This window comes from Gekko japonicus, unplaced genomic scaffold (assembly GCF_001447785.1).
Source record: "Gekko japonicus isolate JY-2015 unplaced genomic scaffold, Gekko_japonicus_V1.1 scaffold10, whole genome shotgun sequence".
Lineage (NCBI taxonomy): Eukaryota > Metazoa > Chordata > Lepidosauria > Squamata > Gekkonidae > Gekko > Gekko japonicus.
In genome coordinates, this window is record NW_015167526.1 from 3,720,240 (window position 1) to 3,743,636 (window position 23,397).

Sequence of the window (23,397 nt, forward strand, 5' to 3'; positions counted from 1 at the left end):
GGAGATGCTGGGGATTGAACCTGGGACCTTCTGCATGCCAAGCAGATGCTCTACCACTGAGCCATAGCCCCTCTTTACAGCTCTCTGGGGTCTCAGAACGAGGTCTTTCCCATCACCTCCTGCCTGGTCCTTTTAGCTGGAGATGCTGGGGATTGAACCTGGGACCTTCTGCATGCCAAGCAGATGCTCTACCACTGAGCCATTGCCCCTCTTTACAGCTCTCCGGGGTCTCAGAACGAGGTCCTTCCCATCACCTACTGCTGGTCCTTGTAACTGGAGATGCTGGGGATTGAACCTGGGACCTTCTGCATGCCAAGCAGATGCTCTACCACTGAGCCATTGCCCCTCTTTACAGCTCTCCGGGGTCTCAGAACGAGGTCCTTCCCATCACCTACTGCTGGTCCTTGTAACTGGAGATGCTGGGGATTGAACCTGGGACCTTCTGCATGCCAAGCAGATGCTCTGCCACTGAGCCACAGCCCCTCTCCAGAACACATGAACATGCCTTACACGGAATCAGACCCTCAGTCCATCAAGGTCAGTATTGCCTACTCAGACTGGCATCAGCTCTCCTAGGTCTCGGGCGGAGGCCTTTTACCTCACGTACCACCTGATCCTCTACCTGGAGATCCCAGAGACTGAACCTGGGACCGTCTGCATGCCAAGCGGATGCTCTACCACTGAGCCACAGTCTCTTCCTACTTGTATCTGACGAAGGGAGCTTTGACTCTCCGAAGCTGATGCCCTGAAAACATTGTTGGTCTCACAGGTGCTATGGATGCGAATTTAGTTCTGTCAAAGGGTGTTCCTGAGGCCTAAAGAGGAAGACACCTTTAAAAACAGGTCAGTACCACCAGTGACTTTCGTTAGCATGAGTATGGTTCTGGTTTTTGACGCTTTCATGGTGCGTTTGGCTTTGTGGGGCCACATCTGCCTCAATGCTAAGTTTGATACGCAGGGCTATTTTTGGGCAGGAACGCACAGGAACGGAGTTCCGGCTGGCTCCCGAGTTGGCCATGCCCAGCAGGAACTCATTAGCATAATAGGCCACACCCAACAGCAGAAACTCATTAGGATTGGCTACATTTGGGGTGTGTGGCCTAACATGCAAAGGAGTTCCTGCTACAAAAAAAGGCCCTGGGTTTTGACAACAAACAAGGTAAACAGAATGACAAGCAAAAGGTGGGTGTGGCTGGATGACCACACTTCTGGTAACATGGGGGTGCGGCCTAAAGTGCTAATGACCTGTGCTGTCAGGGGTGTGGCCCAATATGCTAATGAGTTCCTGCTTTTGGGTGTGGCCTATTATGCTAATGCGTTCGTCCTGGGCTTTTTCTATAAAAAGAGCCCTGTATGATACGTACCTTCTTTTGTGGTTGTTTCTACACCCATCTGGGTTCTACTGGGGTAAGTGAACAAGACTGGTACCCTCCCAGGGCTTGTATCTAATACTTCCAACTTGGGGCTGGGAAATTCCTAGAGATTTGGCGGGGGGAAATGTGGGAACAGTGGAGTCTGAGGAGGGGAGGGGCCTTGGTGGGGTGCAAGGCCACAGAGTCCACCCTCCAATGCCGCCATTTTCTCCTGGGAGACTGATCTCTGTCATTTGGAGATCAGTTGTAAATCTAGGACAGACATGAACTGTTGTGTCCGCTGACCGGCACTAGGGCCCAGGGAACAATAGGGACTAGGCTCCTAGTCCCTCCACTGGGGGAGCCAATGGGAACTGTGGCGGGAGATTCAAACCCACCAACGGGACCCCGGGGGGTGTCCCCAGGGGTGTATATAGTTGGCCAGCCGGCCATTAGTCCTTGTCTTGTTGTGTACCAATAAAGCGTGCTATGCACTACGCCAGTTTTTGTCGTTCGTGATGCGGCAACCCACTACACAATATCAACAGTCATCTTCATTTGAGCTGTCATTTCAAAATGCGCCTGTCGTGTACTAAGGTGAATAGCTTTTGGAGTGAAATCGTATTGCCGATTCATTTGATAACAGGTCGTTATCTCTCTAAAGACCCAACCTTAATTCTTTTGGACTTATGGCCAAGAATCAGGATTCCTCGAAATACTAAAGACTTCATTTGCCCCCCTCCCTTTGGCAGCAGCAAAACATGTGCTTGCTTCAAATTGGAAATGACGGAATCTCCCCTTGATGCATCAGTGGTACCAAAAGGTATGGGAATATTTTTACCGGACAAGACCTCAGGCTGGATTGTGCAGCAAGACAGACAGGTTGCCTCTATAGAATTATGGCCAAGTGGTCATCGTGGCTAGATGTTTTTGCTGACCCAGAAGGAAGCTTACAAAAAGCCCCCTGGTCCAAAACAGTCCAGTGGCACCTTTAAGACCAGGTTTTATTCAGGTACAAGCTCTCCCTCCTTTGTGACGGCAGTAATTGAAGGATCTTTACCACTAAGTAATTGAAGGATCTTTAACACTGGCTTGAGCTCCATTTCTTTTTCTTTGTAATTATTTGAATGATAAGCTCAAAATTAGCAGATAAACTTGTAATGGCAATCCTCGATCCACCACAAACAATGATCATTTTGTAATTTTTTTTCATTCGTGCTTTACTAAGGACTGCATTGTATTTTATTTCAATTTTCAATAAATAGCTTAAATGTTTTTTGTTTTTTAAAATGTGTCTGACAAAGAATGCTAACTCTCTGGCAGAAGAACAAAAAATACCCCTCAGCAGCAGCGGCTGCCAGCGTGGTGATAGCGTTTTGCCAGCACACAGCATGACTATCAACACTTGCCCGCTTGTTCTCGATTGCATGAGCTATGACTGTATCATTGTCTAGTGGGGCACGTGCATGCTAAAAATAAGAGCCTGATCATCCTGACCCCACGTCCTCCTAGCGCACGCTTTCCCGAAGAGCGCTCCTAAAACGAAGAGCTAATTTCATCAGCCCCTGATTAATTCGGTCTCAGCAACCAAACACCGTCCAACGACCCACACGGAAACCCTGAAGGCAGTCCCTGAGCAAAGCTGTAAACGGATTGCAGAATTAAGATAACCAGGGTTGCCAGCTCTGGGTTGGGAAATACCTGGGGAATTTGGGGGGTAGAACCTGGGGAGGGGAGGGTTTGGGGAGGGGAGGAACCTCAGCGGGGTATAACGAGCCCAGGGGTCATTTCCTGCAGGAGTGCACAGGAGTGGAGCCCCGGCAGTAAAGAGCCCAGGGGGCGGGGCACATGCAACAAGCCCCGCCCCTGCTCCCAGCAGCCCTCAGTCAGAGCAAGAAGCAGCCAGGTAAGTTGCAGAGCCCCCCCGGCCCCCTGGTCCCAAACAGTCCAGTGGCACCTTTAAGTCCAGGGTTTATTCAGGGACAAGCTCTCCCTCCTTTGGGCCGGCAGATCTGCACATTCTCCCCCCCCCCCAGTAGCTAGCAATCCAAAACAGTCCAGTGGAGCCTGAGCGGTGGGTGTTGCCTTCTGACACACTTCCAGTGATGTCAGGGGGTGTGGCATATGCAAATGAGTTATGCTAATGAGCCCCTGCACCTTTTTTTCCTACGAAATGACCCCTGAACGAGCCCATCCTCCACCGCCCATCGAGTCCGCCCTCCCCAGCAGCCATTTGCTCCAGGGGTACTTGATCTTGATTGTCTGGAGATCAATTGTAACAGGAGATCTCCAGGGGCCACCTGGAGGATGGCCACGCTAAAATAGCAGAGGCTAAGAACTGTCAGGGCTGCGGTGGCTCAAGTGGTTAAGACGCTTAACTGCAGACCAGAAGGTCGGTAGTTCGGCAGTTCGAGACCCGAGTGCCGCGCGACGGAGTGAGCTCCTGTCTCTGGCCCCAGCTCCTGCCAACCAAGCAGTTCGGAAGCAAGAAATTGCAAGCAGATAAATAGGTACCGCTTCGGTGGGAAGGGAACAGCGTTCCGTGCGCCTCAGCATCTAGTCATGCCGGCCACATGACCATGGAGAAGTCTTCGGACAGCGCTGGCTCTGCGGCTTGGAAACGGAGATGAGCACTGCATCCCTAGAGTCGGATTCGACTGGCTTTCGAGCAAGGGAAATCTTTCCCCTTACCTTAAGAACTGTCAAGGAAGGGGCGAACTGTAACACACGTAGGAGGGGAGGGTGTCCCGGAAAAGATCGCCGCTTCCATGTCAAAGCAGATCAGGCTGATGGAAACGTACGTTAATGAGCTCCCTTTTCAGTGTGTGGACTATGTTCTGCTGTAAAGTCAAGCATGAGCACAAATCTGACAGCCAAACTGACGTCTCCTCGGGCTTGCAGAAAACGTCGGGTGAAAAATGTATAAAAACGAGGCTCGAAGAGATACAAGCGATGGTTCCCTAGTACCTCTTGCCAAGCGTAATTCTCTGTACTAATTGAGGATAAATTGCCATGGGGATTTGATATGATTTACTGTGCCGCACAGACACACCGCACAAAAAGACTCGATGGAGAAAATCTCCCCCCCACACACACACACACTTGGTAAATACCTCCAGGCTTTGGTTTCTGCAAACCTCAGAAGGGTTCTACGCTTGTTCATAGACCGTTACTTGGATTGCAACACATGACAGAGAAACAGGTGAAGAAACACCATTGTGGCGGCAGGGAATGCAGTTATGACTAAGGGCACTTTCACACATGTTGGATCTGGTACCAATCTGCAACAGCAACCATTTGCAAGTGGATCTTGCCATTTCACACAGGAAGATCCGGTCGCAAAGTGGATCGGAAGTGGATTGGAAGTGTGTTATTCCGTGTGTGTGAAAATGCCCTACGCTGGGGTCACCAGCTCTGGGTGGGAGATACCTGCAGACTTTGGGGGGTGGAGCCTGGAGAGGGCGGGGTTTGGGGAGGGGAGGGACCTCAGCAGGGTCAAAGGCCATAGAGTCCTCCCTCCAAAGTAGCCATCTTCTCCAGGGGAACTGATCTCTGTTGCCTGGACATCGGTTAACATAAGAACGTAAGAGAACAGAAGAGAAGCCAATGTTGGATCAGGCCAATGGCCCATCCAGTCCCACACTCTGTGTCACGTAAAGGCCAAAAATACCAGGTGCCCTCAGGAGATCCGGCAGTGGGGCCAGGACACTAGGAGCCCCTCCCACTGTTGCCCCAGAACCATGAATACAAAGCATCACTGCCCCAGACACAAGAACATAACAGAAGCCAATGTTGGATCAGGCCAATGGCCCATCCAGTCCAACACTTTTGTGTCACATAGTGGCCGAAAACACCAGGAGCCATCAGGAGGTCCAGCGGGGGGGCAGGACACCAGAAGCCCTCCCACTGCTGCCCCCCCAAGCACCAAGAATACAGAGCACCCCTTGCCCCAGACACAAGAACATAAGAAAAGCCAATGTTGGATCAGGCCAATGGCCCATCCAGTCCAACACTCTGTCACACAGTGGCCAGAAATACCAGGTGCCATCAGGAGGTCCAGCAGTGGGGCCAGGACACCAGAAGCCCTCCCACTGTTGCCCCCCCCCAAGCACCAAGAATACAGAGCATCGCTTGCCCCAGACTGAGAGTTCTTATCTAGGCCTTGTGGCTAATAGCAACTGATGGACCTCTGCTCCATATGCTTATCCAATTCCCTCTTATAAGAACATAAGAGAAGCCAATGTTGGATCACTCCAAAGGCCCATCTAGTCCAACACTCTGTCACATAGTGGCTGAAAACACCAGGGGCCACCAGGAGGTCCAGCAGTGGGGCCAGGATACTAGAAGCCCTTCCACTGTTGATCCCCCCCCCACAGGCACCAAGAATACAGAGCATCCCTTGCCCCAGGCCAAGAGTTCCTATCTGTACCTTGCGGCTAATGGCCACTGATGGACCTCTGCTCCATCTGTTCTAATAGCAGAAGATCTCCAAGCCCCACCTGGAGGCTGGCAACTCTGCTGTAAGTCTCCCAAAGCACATTTCCTGAAATTCCCAGAATGGTCCTTGTGGGAAATGTGCAGGAGTACACTGGGAAGTGAAAAGGGGCCTGAAGGGTCCCCCATCCACATCAGGGCCACTAAACTAGTGGTGCCACCAGAGGGCATCGGCGTACCCACTGCATTCTCCCCCAAACTGGCAGCAGTGCAGGAAGAGACTACTGGCGAGCTGATGCCCATTGGCATTGCTGCTGAAGAATCTGAGTCAAGCGGCCTCCGAGACATTGGCAGAGTTTCGGGGGCTTGGCTTGCTCTGGACCACCAGTGGGCGTCTACGGTAGTGGCCCAATGGGACATTTCCCTGTAGGTTAAACAGCCAGTCAGACTGGATCAGACTGGTGGTCCATCTCGTCCAGCATCCCGTCTCACACAGTGGCCAACTAGTTCCTCTGGATGGCCAACAACAGGGCAGAGAGGCCAAGCCCTTCCCCTGATAAGAACATCAGAAGAGCCCTGCTGGATCAGACCAGTGAGGGTCCATATACTCCAGCATCCTGTCTCACACAGTGACCAACCAGTTCCTCTGGAGGGCCAACAACAGGGCACGGAGGCCGAGGCCTTCATAAGAACATCAGAAGAGCCCTGCTGGATCAGACTGGTGGTCCATCTCATACAGCAACCAGTCTCACACAGTGGCCAACCAGCTCCTCTGAATGGCCAACAACAGGGCACAGAGGCCGAGGCCTTCCCCTGATAAGAACCTCAGAAGAGCCCTGCTGGATCAGACCAGTGAGGGTCCATCTAGTCTAGCATCCTGTCTCACACAGTGGCCAACCAGTTCCTCTGGACGGCCAACAACAGGGCACAGAGGCCGAGGCCTTCAAAAGAACATCAGAAGAGCCCTGCGGGATCAGACCAGTGAGGGTCCATCTTGTCCAACATCCTGTCTCACACGGTGGCCAGCCAGTTCCTCTGAAGGGCCAACAACAGGGTAGAGAAGCCGAGGCCTTCCCCTGATGTTGCCTCCTGGCTCTGGGATTCAGAGGATTACTGCCTCTGAATGTGGCTAGTAGCCACATTGATAGTCAAGCTGGCTAGTAGCCATTGATAGACTGATCTTCCATGAATCAATCTAATCTCCTTTTAAAACTATTTATTCCAATGGTTGTCACTACATCTTCTGGTAGCCAATCCTGCATTTGAATCACTCTCACCTAATCATTTAAGAATAAAAGATTCTCAGTTATTTTTGGGAAGGGGGATGCAAGTAAATGAAGCCCATTTATATTTTATTCCTCATCATGGACTGCACTTCAGGTAGTGTTTTCTTTCTCTTTGAGTGAAAAAACCCAACCCAGAACAAAACAAGAACAGGAAATTACATGCCACGGACAAATGTTATGTGCTTGAAAGGGAAAATACAGAGCCCTTAACTTCCAATGGTCAATTAAGAAATCTGAGCTCTGAAAAAAGGACATTTGCTTCGCCTCTTCCAAACACCAGACACATTTTTACCAGTCCAGTTCCTTCCACTTTTCCTTTTGGCAACAATCTGTATTTCACAGCCATCGCTCTATAATACGACATTTCTTTGGAATGGCAGTTAACAAAAAGCCAATACAGTCTAGTGATATTAATCTCACCCACGACTCTGAAATATTACCGAACAGTTACTATTTCTGATTAATGAAGGCTTGAACGAATTACCCACAGACTAAAAGGGGCGGCGGCTATTTTTAGTGCAGTAAAAGAATGCAGGAATGACAGACGCATAATTATCCATAAATCCGTGGGTCTGTCACCCGAACATTTTATGAATGGCTGGTTACAGATAGAAACGGATGACATTCAACCATTGGAGCCGTTCCTTTTTGGTCGTGTGACATATGATTTAAGTCTGTCGCCTTTATTTTCCAGACGACATGACAGAAGGGAGACAAAATGACACACACACAAAAAATCTCTCAGCCCGATCCTCTCATAACAAACTGTGATGAGAACGAGAAGAAGAAGAAGAGATTGGATTTATACCCCGCCCTTCCTTACCCAAGGGAGTCTTAGAGCGGCTGACAAACTCCTTTCCCTTCCCCTCCCCACAACAGACACCCCGTGAGGTAGGGGGGGCTGAGAGAGCTCTTGACAGAAACTGCTCTTTTTTTAAGAACAGCTCTGGCAGAGCTATTGCTTGCCCAAGGTCATCCAGCAGCTGCAAGTGGAGGAGTGGGGAATCAAACCCGGTTCTCCCAGATTAGAGTCCGAGCACTTAACCACTACACCAAAGTGGTGGGTGGCTCTGGCTTGTAGAGGCTGCAGTCGAAATTGGTTTTCTATCACTGACCCCCCGCTGAGAGAGGCCGCTAGGTAGAAGCCTGTCCTTATTTGGGGGGGGGGGCAAAGGTCCCAGGTTCAATCCCTGGCATCTCCAGTTAAAAGAAGAAGAAGAGAAGAGATAGGGTTTATACCGCACCCTTCACTACCCAAAGGAGAGTGGCTTACAAACTCCTTTCCCTTCCTCTCCCCACAACAGACACCCTGTGAGCAATGCTCCCTCTAAGCCAGGGGTGTCAAACATGCGGCCCGGGGGCCGAATCAGACCCCCTGGAGGGCTTCCATCAGGCCCGCGGTGGGACTGGCCATCTCCTGCTTCCAGTTCTGCTGCCGCTGCTGCATCATAGCTTGCTCTGCCAGACTCTCTTAATCACTCAGCCATTTCGTGTTTTCCCCTGGGTCCTAGACTCAGAACTCTGAGCATGAGATTTCTGTGGTGAATGTTAATAAATCAAAAGTAGGTCTGCAGCTTACAGAGCGAATGTTTTAAGCATGTTTTAAAGTAAAAAAAAATCTTTGTGTTTGTGTCCTTTATAAAGTTTGTTATCTCCGCTACCTGGCATTACATTTTATGACACACATGGCCCGGCCTGACAAGGTCTCATTTATGTCAGATCCGGCCCTCATAACAAATGAGTTCGACACTCCTGCTCTAAGCTGTGGAGTCTCGTGAGCAAAAATTCTACTTTGTGAGCTGCTGGCATTAAAGTTGTGAGCGAGCGATTTGGCTCCTGCATCAATTAGTCTGCTCTGGAGCCATCCTTCCTGAGCTGAGACAGAAATGTGTGAGCCAGAGGCTAAAAAACTGTGAGCTAACTCACACAAACTCAGCTTAGAGGGAACACTGCCTGTGAGGTAGGCGGGGCTGAGAGAGCTCTTTGAGAACTGCTCTTGAGGGAACAGCTCTGAGAGAACTGTGGCTTGCCTAAGGTCACCCAGCAGCTGCATGTGGGGGAATGGGGGAACCAAACCTGGTTCTCTCAGATTAGAGTGTGCTTTTAACCAGTACACCAAACTGGCTCAGGTAGTAAGTGATGTGAAAGACTTCCGCCTGAGACCCTGGAGAGAGTCTGTGTAGACAATACTGACCTTGATAGACCAAGAGCAGATTCAGTATAAGGCAGCTTAATTTTTATGGGAAGGGGTTGTGGTTCAGTGGCAGAGCATCTGCTTGGCATGCAGGTTCAATGCCCGACATCTCCATTTGATACGATAGGAAAGACCTCTGCCAGAGACCCTGGAGAGCCACGGCTACTCTGAGTAGCCGGCACTGACCTTGATTCGGTACAAGGCAGCTTCATGTGTGTGTGTAAACACGATCACAACTTTATTATTGCAGGTGACACGGGAGGAGAATTTCTGAGGTCGCTGACAGCAAAAGGGGCTGTGGCTCCGTGGAAAAGCTTCTGCTTGGCGGGCAGGAGGCCCCAGGTTCGATCCCCGTCATGTTTAAAGGACAGGGGAGGAGGTGATGGAGAAGACCTGGATCTGAGACCCTGGACTGCTGCTGCCAGCCCGAGCAGGCAACACTGACCTTGACGGGCCAATGATCCGAGTCAGTCTAAGCAGCCTCATGTCTTCAGGACTCCAACCCGTCTGCTGGGGAGACGACTGGGCTGAGGCAGAAAGCAGCAGGAACGATTGCTATCACCCGCTGCCACCAGCAGCCTGGAGTGGGGCAGCACCTCCGTGGGAAATAATGATGGCTTGTGGACAGTGTGTCCTCTAAGCGGAGTTAGTGTGAGCTAGCTCACCGTTCTTTAGCCTCCGGCTCAGTTTTTTGGCTTTGCTCAGGAAGGAGGGCTCCAGTCCAGAGCAAACTGATTTATGCAGTAGCCAAATTGCTTGCTCACAACTTTAATGCCAGTCAGCGTTCCCTCTAAGCTGAGTGAGTGTGAGCTAGCTCACAGTTTTTTAGCCTCTGGCTCACAGATTCTTGTCTTTTCTCAGGAAGGAGGGCTCCAGAGCAAACTGACTGATGGAGTAGCCAAATTGCTCACTCGCAACTTGAATGCTAGTAGCTCACAGAGTAGAATTTTTGCTCACAAGGCTCCACAGCTTAGCGGGAGCACTGCTTGTGGGCCATAATAAAGACAGATGTCACCTCCAATGCTCCCCCTAAGCTGTGGAGTCTTGTGAGCAAAAATTCTACTTTGTGAGCTCCTGGCATTAAGGTCAGTGCCGGCTACTCAGAGTGGCCGTGGCTCTCCAGGGTCCCAGACAGAGGTCTTTCGTATCATATCAGATGGAGGTGTTGGGCTCTGAACCTGGTATCTTCTCTAAGCTGTGGAGTCTCGTGAGCAAAAATTCTACTTTGTGAGCTACCAGCATTAAAGCTGTGAGCGAGCGATTTGGCTCCTGCATCAATCAGTTTGCTCTGGAGCCCTCCGTCCTGAGCAAAGACAAGAATGTGTGCGCCAGAGGCTAAAAAACAGTCAGCTGGCTCACGTTAACTCAGCTTAGAGGGAACGCTGGTCACCGCCTGATTTGCCCCAGAAGAGATGTCACTCTGTTGCTGAGCCCCCCATATCCCCCCCCGACACACTGAGTTCCTACAGGTTGTCCGGAATATATAGCTGCCTACTTCCATCCGGATGACACTTGGAAGTTAGTCGTGCCCCTCCAAGTTGTTTTGTCTGTGGATCTTTAAGGAGTTCATTTGAAGAAACCGTTTCAGTTTTCCCTGAAGAAGAATCCCTTAACTCAAAATTATTCTTTTGAACTAGGGTTGCCAGGGCTGTCTTCGTCCCCAGCGGGGGACTTTGGGGGGGGGCGTTTCCAGAGGGGGCGTGGTGTTCCCAATGCGATGATGTCACGTCGGAGGCGTCCCCGCCCCCAAGAACGATCACCCACGGCCACCCCTCTCCCTTTCAGCTGATTAGAGGGCCCTTTAAATCTCTCAGGAGAGACGGGAGGGGGTGGCTCCAGGTGGTCAGGCTTGAGACGGGGCTTCCCCCACTGGCCACCTGGATGTCGGTGGGCTGAAGCCCCGATAATCAGGGGAAACCCCGCCCAGATGGGGGGGCCGGCAACCCTGTTTTGAACTGTTTTTCTTCATTTGCCAATGTCTGCTGGGAAGAAAACGCCTGAATCGGCCTGCTGGAATGTAGCATAGATACAACCAGGGGTCATTTCGTAGAAAAAGAGGAGCAGGAGCTCATTAGCATAACTCATTAGCATGACTTATTTCCATATGTTACACCCCCTGACATCACTGGAAGTGTGCCAGAAGGCAACACCCATCGCTCAGGCTCCACTGGACTGTTCTGGATTGCTAGCTATTGGGGGGACGGGGACGTGCAGATCTGTCCTGGCAGAGGAGGGAGAGCTTGTACCTGAATAAAACTTGGTCTTAAAGGTGCCACTGGACTGTTTTGGATTGCTAACTCACAGAGGAGGGAGAGCTTGTACCTGAAGGTGAGCCGGGGGGGGGGGGGTCTGCAACTTACCTGGCTGCTTCTTGCTCCTCGTGGTCCGATTGAGGGCTGCTGGGAGCAAGGGGCGGGGCTTGTTGCATGTGCTCGCCCCCTGGGCTCCTTACTGCCGGAGCTCCGCTCCTGTGCACTCCCACATAACCACGTGGGACTCACAGGGGACTATTCCTTGTTGAAAGAGACCAAAGGTCTAGCACTACCCCTCCCACAACGGCCAACTCAATTTCCCCTGGGAAGCTCAACAAAGACGTCTAGACCGATAGCCATCTTGGATCAGGAAAATCCGATTAAGTGTTGTGTGAAGAAGAATCCCCCGGCCTGAACCAATGCATTAAGCCGCTGTGACTCCCCAAATAACTTCTTTCACCTGGCCTGCAAATATAGAAACAGCTAACACCGACGAAGTCTCAAAAGAATCACAGTAATGGTTGTGTGGAGTGAAGTGAACAGGAATGTAGCTCTGGCATGTTACATCTCCACCCCGAGCAGGGCCTACTCACCAGTTCTAAACACTGCCTGTGTCCGTAAGCGGCCGCATAGTGCACTGAATTGTAGCCTTCTTTGTCCTGTATCGAGGGGTTGGCCTCGTTCTGCAGGAGGAATTCCAGACACCTGTAGATTGTTGACAAGGATAAAGACACGTCATACCGTCTCCTTGGTCATAAAGCTCAATGCCAAGACAATACTTCGGTAAATTTTATAAGGCCTTTGAATGTTAGCTTTCAAACGGCAGCAGAGCCAGCGTGGCATAGTGGTTAAGAATGGCGGACTCTAATCTGGAGAACCGGAGGAGGAGGAGGAGGAGATTGGATTTATACCCCGCCCTTCACTACCCGAAGGACTCTCAGAGCGGCTCACAATCTCCTTTCCCTTCCATTCCCCCACAAAAGACACCCTGTGAGGTGGGTGGGGCTGAGAGAGCTCTTCCGCAAACTCCTCTTGAGAGAACAGCTGAGCGCACTTGTGACTGGCCCAAGGTCACACCAGCAGCTGCATGTGGAGGAGTGGGGAATCAAACCCGGTTCCCCCAGATTAGAGTCTGCGCTCCTAACCACGACACCAGCTCTGCAGCCCAAATGGCTCTTGTGTTTCCAATATCTTTGTCACTAATGGACGCCCACTTCTCTTCTCTTAGGGCTGTAGTGTTCGAGATGTTACTACAGTGTGCCATCAAGTCGCAACCAACTCATGGTGACCGTACAAACTTCCACCTCGTGGGATTTTCAAGGTAATAGATGAACGTAAGTTGTTTGCCATTGCCTTCCTCTGCATAGGGACCCTGGACTTCCTTGGGGGTCTCCCATCCAAGTACTAACCGTGGTTGAGCCTGCTTAGTTTCCAAGTCCTGCCCTGACCTGGACAGCCCAGGCTAGCGCAATCCCGTCAGATCTCGGCAGCTAAACAGGGCCAGGCTTGGCTAGTATTTGGAAGGGCAACCTCTAATGAATACCAGGGTCAGACACAGAGACAGGCAATGGCAAACCACCTCTGAAATGTCTCTTGCCTTAAAAACAAGTCTAGCTCACCACCTAGCGATAAATAACACTAAAAGAGCTAGAACTTCTCACTGCCAGACAATCTTAGGATCTCCTGGCTATTTTACACTCAATGCCATATGATGATAATAATAACTATTATTATCATTCCAAGTTCTGATGAGATCAGAGGTGGTTTGCCATCGCCTTCCTCCACGTAGCAACCCTAGTCGTCCACCGTGGTCTCATATTCCAGTACTGACCATAGGCAACCCGGTTTAGCTTCCAAGCTCTGATGAGATCCGACCAGTATGGACGGAAGTTATTACCCCACATATTTATCCATCATGCCACAATTCAAAGGAAGGAAATATCCCAGACACCCTAACAACAGCTATAACCCCAAATATTATCACAAATATAGTTGCATTTCTTTCATGACACGACGTCTGCTAACTTGGGGAAAGCTATCCTCAAGAAAGATTTTTTTTTTTAAATTCCCTGTAAATACTTTTCCATACATATCCGACCTCATTGCCAACTGACACAAAACTGATACCTTTGACAACAACAAGACACATCAGGTGTGAATCTAATATTTGTGAAGGACAAATATTCCTTGCAGCATAATGACACAATCTCTTTTCCCTTAAACACAACAGGACATCATGTTCAATTTGTCTTCCGATGCTACAGCAGCGGCAGCAGACAACACAAAGCGGAGAGGTTAAACATGAAATACAGACAGACACCAACAGACCAGCGGACTACAGTTAGCTCTCAACGGGCTCTGCTGTTGTATGCAGCGGCACAGGGGGTGAGGAAAACAAAGGAATGCAAAAAAAAACCAACGCAACCCACAGAAGCGGAAGCATCATTCAGAGACGGAGTCCGGCTGCTCTGCCGACAGCAAACTTACAAGGTGGCTTCTTTTTCCTTCATTTCGTGGGCTTTTTCGAGTTCTTCCGCATTTTCGTGGGAGTTACCCAAAACATTCTTTCTTCTTCACATAAGGGACAGAAGAACGCAACTGGTTTTGAAAACGGTCACTTTGGAGAGTCTCTAGTCTAAGGCGTTACCTATTCCTTTCGGAGCACAACCAAGACACCTTTGCTTTTTTTTTTTTTTTTTAAATGTTCTGAGTGGCTCCTAGAAATTATTGTCACAAAAGATCTGTTCCTCATTCCATACATAACATCAAAATAAGGTGTGTAGTTTGGAGGTCACTTTTTGGAAGCTTCTGGTAAAGCTCACCAGGCACTCTAAAATACTCATATGATGCTATTTACCATGTCCAACCTTCTGTCTGCCCTGAGAGCCAGTTCATACCTACTGCCTAGAACATAAGCCCTGATGGATCTGGCCAGTGGTCCATCTAGTCCAGCCTCCTGTCTCACACAGCAGCTATCCAGCGGTGGCACAGAGGATTTATCCTCTGGTTAGTAACATCGGAGCTGAACAGTACGGCTGTCAGTTCTAGCCCCATGTTGGTGTGAGCTACCAGCCTTGTCCCTAGCTCGCCGTCCACCCAGCGGTTCGAAAGCTTTGGCGAGTAGATAAAATGGGTACCACTCCTTAGAGAGGGTGGGCACACCAGAGACCCCCCGGTGGGGGAGGTGTTAGCCGGTGACCGTAATGCTCAGCTCGCGAGATCGAAAGCTTAAGAAAAAATCTCTTCGCCTTCGAGAAGCCTGTAATGGGTCGTTCCGGTCAGGCGGTGGCAGTGCGGCGCTGCAAGACCTGGAGAAGCTGACATTATCTAGCCAAACCGAAGTGAATATGCCGACGGAATATGTCTGACCCTGCAGCTGAACAAACCCTCGCTGACTGTGAATGTGTGTGATTTAAAAGATATCTGTTGTCCTCCCTTACCCCCATAAATCATTGCTAGTCCCACGTGAATGAGTAACTATAAATCGCTCAGAGCCAGCAAGCTCTGCAGGATTGAGCGATTAATAAATTGAAAGATGATTATTATTATTACTATTATTAACCAGTTCCTCTGGAAGGCCAACAACAGGGCAGAGAGGCCGAGGCCTTCTCCTGATAAGAATATAAGAAGAATCCTGCTGGATCAGACCTGTGGTCTAGTCCAGCATCCTGTCTCACACAGTGGCCAACCAGTTCCTCTGGAGGGCCAACAAAAAGGCAGAAAGGCCTTCCAACAAGGCCTTCCACTGATGTTGCCTCCAGACTCTGAGATTCAGTGGATTAGTGCCTCTGAATGGGGAAGTTACCCTCAGTCACCATGGCAAGTAGCCATCGATAGACTTTTCCTCCATGAATCTATCTAATCCCCTTTGAAAGCTGTTTATTCCTCTGGTCACATCACTACATCCTGTGGCAGTGAATTCCACATTTTCGTCACTCTTTGTGTAAAGTAGTATTTCCTTTTGTCCATTCTGAACCTACTGCCCATTAGCCCTTGGTCTCCCAGCTGCTAACATTTGCATGGAAGAAACAGCGTACGATTCAGCTGTACACATGTACCTTTTTATACACAGTGACAGCGATTCCCTCAGCTCTGGCAGCTCCGTAAAGGACTGCAGGAACATAAGAATGCTCTGCAACTGTGTGTAACTCGCTATGGGTATAGCAGAGGTTCAAAGCGACTGCTCAGGCAAGTGGCAACCAAGGGCATTTGTGCGGAGGACATTCAGAGATGGAGATCCATGTACGAGCCAGCTTCCTCGCACCGTATTTTGTAATATGACAGAAAATGAATGCATTAAAAATGTGCTAAATAATAATAATATTTCAACCAGTATAGGCAACTGAGGTAGCAAGCATGAGCAGGTCTACTCAAAGGTAAGTCTCGTGTTATTCCACAGGGCTTACTCTCAGGAAACTCCCCGTAGGATTGCAGCCTATTCTAAATCAGAGGTCCTTGATTTTATTTTGTTATTATTACGGTCACTAGACCAGCCATATGCATATAGCTATAATTAAAAAAAATTACATACAGAATACAGAATATACAAAATAACAAGATTAAAATGTGGCACCTAATCTGGGAGACTCTAATCTGGCGGACTATAATCTGGGAGAACCGGGTTTGATTCCCCACTCCTCCAAGTGCACCTGCTGGATGACCTTGGGCAAGCCATAGTTCTGACAAGAGCTGTTCTTGAAAAAGAGCAGTTCCTGTCAGAGCTCTCTCAGCCCGCCTACCTCACAGGGTGTCTGTTGTGGAGAGGGGAAAGGGAAGGAGTCTCTAAACTTCTCTGAGACTCTTTCGGATAGTGAAGGGCGGGGTATAAATCCAATCTCCTCCTCCTCCTAATTAAAATACAATTTCCCTAACCTCCGAATCAGTACACAAAATCTAGCTACTTGACAGGTGATCTTAGGATTCTTATCAGCTAAAAGGCTACCAAGCTTCACTTTGTTTGTACAGCCAGGAGTCTTATCCAGAAATGGTGTAATGATCTTCAAACGAGCCTCCTTATAATATGGGCAACTAAAGAACATATGCTCAGTGAACTCGACCTCCCTTAATGGGAATCAGAGGTCCTGACTGAACAGAAATCCTCATTGACAGATGGTACCAACTTCATAACACTGCCTGACTTCACCCCTCACAAATAAAGTTCCCACATCCTGTCCATTGTCTGAACAGAGTGATTCCTAGAAATCTAGCTCTGCTCTTAATCAAAAGTTTCCAGAGTTTCATTAACAGAGTCAAGGCATACCATTACACTTTTGTGTAATGTTTCATTTTTGTGGGAACTCAAGACACAGTGACCCATATATGGTGTAAATCTGTCCAAACTTTCTGACCTAGGATGCTTCTAAAACAATTTTCAGTTAAATCTTCCTGACCATTAGAAGTAGGACCCTCAACGAAATGGATTTTAGTAGTCTGAACCAAAACGGCAACGTTAATATTCTTAAAGTTTTACCTACCGTGTTTCCCCGAAAATAAGACACTGTCTTATATTTATTTTTTCTCAAGAAGACACACTAGGGCTTATACCACAAATGCATAGAAATCCTGCTAGGGCTTATTTTTTGGGTAGGTCTTATTTTCGGGAAAACAGGGTATATTTATCTCATCTACTACTACGGGACTTATTGCCGTAAGTCACTCTGTGCTCAGTGACAGCACAAATTCCTCAGACAAAGAGCTGCCTGCAGCCAGCACTCAGCCAGTAATTGAACAACCAGCTGCAGCTGGCTCTGAGCCAGGAGGAGGGTAAGAGATCAGGTTACCAGCTGATCAGGAGTCACAGCCTACAGCTGAAACTGAGCCAACACCTTGTAGCTCTGAAGCTGTAGACAAGGTTCAGAAGCCACTCCCAGCCCTCCTAGCTCACCTGCACCCCTGCAGCACCGACGCTATCAGAGGTGCACAAAGTTGCAGGAAAGGAGAAGGAGTGCGAAAATTGTGGCCCATTGTCAGCTGTCAACTGACGAGACGGATGAGCAGTTTCGAGATGATTGCCAAGCAACACTCTCCCTAAGCTGGGGAGTCTTGTGAGCAAAAATTCTACTTTGTGATCCACTGCCATTAAAGCTGTGAGTGAGCAATTGGGCTCCTGCATAAATTAGTTCGCTCTGAAGCCATCCTTCCTGAGCTACAACAAAAATGTGTGAGCCGGAGGCTAAAAAAACGGTGAGCTAGCTCACACTAACTCAGCTTAGAGGGAACACTGCTGCCAAGGGATTGGCTGGGAGTGTAGCTTGTTAAGACTTGGCTATAAAATCAGCTGGGAGAAACAGCAGTTTTGTGGACGCTACGAGTACACGTTGCTACTGAACCACTGACCTTGCTGTTACCGGACCACTGAAACCTTGACCCTTGGACTGGACCTCACTATCGGCTTTTCTGGAACCCCTGACCCTGGACTGGACTTGGACTTGTTGCCTGGAACTCTTTGACCCTAGACTGGACTTGGCATACCTGCTCTCTGGAACCCCTGAGTTTTGGACTGGACCCTGGTTACTCTTTGCAACATGGAGAGGCTCATATTAAGGCAATTCAGAATGTGATTACCCCCCCCCGGCCTATCTTGAAGCTCTATGCTGCATATTGTATTTGATATTTATTTATTTTATTTATTTATTTCCTTCGACTTACTATACCGCCCTGACCCCTAGGGGTCTCTGGGCGGTTTACAGGGTGTTCTAAGAACGCTTTCTTCCTAACTAGGGCCATATGAAGTAGGGGGGGAGGGGCTACCTACCGGCACCCAGGTGCCAATAAAGGTATTGTATTTGTATTTGTTTGTTTGTACTCTTTGCAACCTTGTCTGTGAGAGAGAGAGAGAGAGAGAGAGAGAGAGAGAGAGAGAGAGAACCAATCGTTTGCCCAGCCATATTGCTAGAAGAAGAAGAGGAGATTGGATTTATACCCTGCCCTTCACTACCCAAGGGAGTCTCAGAGCGTTTTACAAACTCCTTTCCCTTCCCCTCCCCACCACAGACACCCTGTGAGGTAGGTGGGGATGGGAGAGCTCTTGACAGAAACTGCTCTTTTTTAAGGACAGCTCTTATCAGAACTATGGCTTGCCCAAGGTCATCCAGCCAGGTGCAAGTGGAGGAGTGGGAAACCACTCCGCGCACTCAACCACTACACCAAACCTAGCTCTTGAGTCTAGTTACCTAATGGAAAAAAATTCTAGATGGGATCCCAATATTATGTTCTGCAAGTGGAAGGAGGTGTCTGCGTGTGATTTTCACCAACTCCTCCCTCTCACTGCAGGTCCTCTAACTGCCCCTCATGCTGTTCCAGGGGACGCAGAGAAAGAGGGGAGGCACATTCCATCCTGTTAGCACAAATGCCTTCCATCTACCGAAATTATCACTGGGATCCAAGCTTCTGCCAGAATATCCTACAATAATTTTGAAAGAATTTTAAACATTTTGGCCAAAAATAGAAGACAAGCATCTCCAATTTCTAGTGCATGCTGCATGTATTACTTTTTTTTGCAGCTATGCATACTGATCAAACAGTGCGCATGCAAGCATACACATTTTTCAGATGCTTACATCAAGCAGGTGCGTGTGCCAGAGATTGCTCGCAGGCCTTTCTCACGCGAACAAACAGTACCAAGTGCACATTCTAACTCTTGTCTCCACTTTAGAAACCCGTTTGATTTACAACAGCAGACTGTAAAAATGCTCAAATAAATAAGTTCGATTTGCTGAAGTGCAACACGTGAAGCAACCCTTAGAGAGTCTAAATCTGAGCTCATTTCCTTTCGTAGAAGCATAGAATGTTAGAGTTGGAAGGGACCTTGCAGGTCATCTAGTCCAACCCCCTACACTCTGCAGGAGCAGAGCCGAAAGATAGCCCCACAACATACCCGAAAGATGGTTGTCCAGCCTCCGCTTGAAAACGTCCAGCAAAGGAGCATCCACCACCTTCCGAGGCAGACTGTTCCACTGCTCAACCACTCTTACAGTTAGGAAGTTTCTCCTGATATTTAGCTAGTAACGACTCCCTTGTAATTTCCACCCATTAGATCTAGTCTTGCAATCCGGAGCAAGAGAGAATAGATCTGCTCCATCTTCTACATGACAGCCCTTCGAATACTCAAAGACTGCAATCATTTCCCCTCTAAGCCTTCTCTTTCCCAGGCTAAACATATCCAACTCTTTCAGCCTTTCTTCTTCTTCCCCTTTCATGAAAACCCATCCTGTTTCGCTGTCACGAAAGTTTTCACCTTTATAGTCTCAAAGGGATTTCTTTCACAGCCTTCAGTCATAACATTCCAAGGCCAATAAATCATTTTCAGTTGACAGAGGCCTTAATAATATCTTGGTTGGAGCCAGTTTGGTGTAGTGGTTAAGTGGGCGGACTCTAATCTGGGAGAACCAGGTTTGATTCCCCACTCCTCCACTCGCAGCTGCTGGATGACCTTGGGCAAGCCATCGTTCTGTCAGAGCTGTTCTTGAAAAAGAGCAGTTTCTGTCAAGAGCTCTCTCATCCCCACCTACCTCACAGGGTGTCTGTTGTGGGGAGGGGAAGGGAAAGGAGTTTGTAAGCCACTCTGAGACTCCCTTGGGTAGTGAAGGGCGGGGTATAAATCCAATCTCTTCTTCTTCTTTGCATCTGGAGTATGCCCTCGGCTGGTTTGGAATCTTTATCATGTTACGTAGACACCATTAGGTAATAAACCATTGGACATTGCAGACAGAGGGACAGAGATTAACATCTGTGGTACAAGGTAAACCACAAAGACAAAATAGCCGGAGTCCAGTAGCACCTGAATGACTACCAAAATGTGTGGCAGGGTATGAGCCTTCGTGAGTCACAGCTCACTTCTTAGGATAGAAAGACAAAAATTCACCCAGTTGTGAATTGAATATTGAGTGGAACGTTTTTTTCAAAAAGAGGAAGGAGGAAGAAGATGCTTATAATCATGGGATCAGGATATTTGACAAGTATTGGAGGGATATGTACACTGGGCAATGTTCTTTTGGGATTCCGGTCGCCCACTCTCGCACACACGAATCCACAACGGAGTAGTTAGAATGCGAAATGTATTACACTTGGTTGGCACTGCTAATTCTTCAGGTTCTTTAAAACGTTCCAAACCATGAACAAATCCCTCATCCCAGATATCGAAAAGGATATGCTTCGTTACCAGGGACAACCCCTCTGTGACGGATCACCCGGATTATCCAACTACTGGATAACTGGTATTGCCCTCAATCACAAACTGCCTCTGCACGCTCCACTTGGGAGAACAGAAACAGCAAACCAATGGGGAAAGTCAAGGAAACACCTTTCTGTGAATTTTTTTCCAGCCATGGGAATTCGCCCTACCCCTACCTACATGAAAAGCAGTCCTATCTGAATTAGTATCATAAGGATCTAACTTGTCCAACATGTCTACGGAATCCAAGTGACTCCAACAATGGTGCTTCTGTTGGAGTGAACAACTCAGCATAGCTAGACACTGGGGAGCGCTACATTACTCTAAGTGTGTGTAGGTGTTATCTCCTTGAATGGGATGCCTCTCTTTGTCTTAACCTGGGAGCTGCCCTCTGTCCTCTCCTCTCTCACTCACTTTGTCCTCCCCCTCTCCTCACATGGCCTTCCATGGAGACAAATGCCTCTGCAGGTCTCTCCTGTGGATACAGTGCCCTCATTCTCCCACACGCATGATGCTAGACAAGCTGGCCATTTGTGATAAAGAACTCTTTGGATTAGGCTTCTCTCTCTTCTTTTGATTACAACCTGAATGCGAACTGCATCTACATGAATAAATGTAAGTTCCCCTTTTCTGCAACATACTTCTTGGGTGTTTTGTTTACTGCACTCAGTATCACGCTTCTGTGACTGGGCAAACTCTGCTACATTAACCAAACATCCCAACAGTTTCATATACATCGCTGGGAAATTCTGCCTATGTACACAGAGGGGGAAAGGATTTCTGCATCTGCAAGAACGCGAGAACTCAAGGCAAGCATTTTGTAGGTGATCCCGCTGCCTAACAGATAGACGACACAGCTGTGTTACGGCCTCAGTACATAGGAAGGAAGGGGTATGCAAAATAAATCCAGTAGCCAAGGGAAAGGAAAAAGAAACACCAGGTACAGCGGAGTCAGTAAAGGGAAAGGAAAAGGTTTCCCTTGTTTGAAAGCCAGTCGAATCTGACTCTAGGGTCTCGAACTGCCGAACTACAGACCTTCCAGTCTGCAGCTCAGGATCTTAACCTCTGAGCTACTGCGGCCCCCCTATCGCGGAGTATTTCTGCCTAAACAAGGCTGTTGCGCAAAGAAAAAAGGAATGATGGGGAGGCTTAGCAACCCAGTAGAAACAAGGAATACAAATAAGCTTGTTTACTTTCTGTCCATGTCCGAGGCGGCAGTGTAGTGTAAAGCTGTCCGTCCCCAGTCATCTGTTTCGTTAATATTGGCCCCCGTGGTCACCAGCATCTCCATACATTGGAAATGACAGTTTGCAGCTGCGTAGTGCAAAGGTGTCCTGGAAAATAAATAGAAACGAATTAGCTGGGCTGCGGCTTGAGGAGCGACACGCGTCACGCTAACTGTTCCTGACAGCGACATTACCATAGGGGAAGCCCATTTCGAGGTAACAAAAGCAGCTCTTCGACTGAATGCAAAACATATTTGCCCTGGTGCCCTGGGGATTAGAAATAGGCAAACAGGAAATGCGAAGGACAGAGAGAGAGCGAGAGAGAGAGAGAGAGAGAGAGAGAGAGAGAGAGAGAATAGAAAATAGAAGGGGGGGAGGACGTGGAATATTGGCCCACGTTGTCGGCGACATGAAGAACATTAACATTCACTGAATCGAGAAACACCATGTTGGAAGTTCCCCCAGTTGTTGCTCTCAGAGTGGTCAGAGGGAATGGGAATAAAAAGTGTTCACCCATCGCTCAAGGCCCACCCTTGGAGAGTGTTTGGAGGCTGCAGCTAGTGCAGAATACTGCAGCTAGACTGCTGATTGGTGCCAGCTATCAGGAGCATGTGATATTACAGCAATTACACTGGCTTAGAGGGCACCCAGTCCAGCACTCCGTGTCACACAGTGGCCAAAACCCAGGTACCATCAGGGGGTCCACCAGTGGGGCCAGAACTCCAGAAGCCCTCCCACTGTGACCCCCAAGCCCCAAGAAGATCGTTGCCCGAGACAAAAGAACCAAAGAGAACCCATGTTCGATCAGGCCAACGGCCCATCCAGTCCAGCACTCTGCGTCACACAGTGGACAAAACTCAGGGGCCATCAGGAGGTCCACCAGTGGGGCCAGAACTCCAGAAGCCCTCCCACTGTGGCCCTCCAAGCACCAAGAATACAGAGCATCACTGTCCCAGACATAGTGTTCCATCTATACCTTGTGGCTAATAGCCACTGATGGACCTCTGGTCCACATGTTTATCCAATTCCCTCTTGAAGCTGTCTATGCTTGTAGCTGCCACTTCCTGTGGCAGTGAATTCCATGTGTTAATTCAACGGGATGTAGTGGGGAAAAAGAGGTGGGAAAGTCCGGTTCCACTAGCAAAGCTTCACTGACAGCAGTTTGACTCCAGTCCTGGCTGTCTCCCTATTCCGTTCCAGATCTGAGCAAAGCAGTTTTATTTTATGGGCTCCAGGAGTCAGTTGTCCTCTTAGCTTGCTCAGCATAAGAGCCACATAGAATAAATGTCGGGTGTTTGAGAGCCGCAAAACATGAGCAAATATCACACGCACGTTTTTATTTAAAAATGCAAATTTGCTTTTTTATTAACATTATTAACATTTATCCAATGATATTTATTTGTCTGAGAGAGACAGAGACAGAGAGAGGTGGAAAGAAAAAATGAAAGAGGTGGAGAGAGAGAGAGAGAGAGAGAGAGAGA

General features: G+C 48.8%; 1 protein-coding gene across 1 annotated transcript in view; it reads right to left on the minus strand.

Moving 5' to 3' along the window:
* ANKRD44 (ankyrin repeat domain 44) overlaps positions 1 to 23,397 on the minus strand; it is a 91,637-nt gene that overhangs the window by 41,380 nt on the left and 26,860 nt on the right. Inside the window, 3 exon segments of the mRNA XM_015413279.1 lie at positions 12,112 to 12,223; positions 14,006 to 14,089; positions 21,884 to 22,061. Of these exon segments, the coding sequence (XP_015268765.1) occupies positions 12,112 to 12,223; positions 14,006 to 14,089; positions 21,884 to 22,061 (374 nt within the window).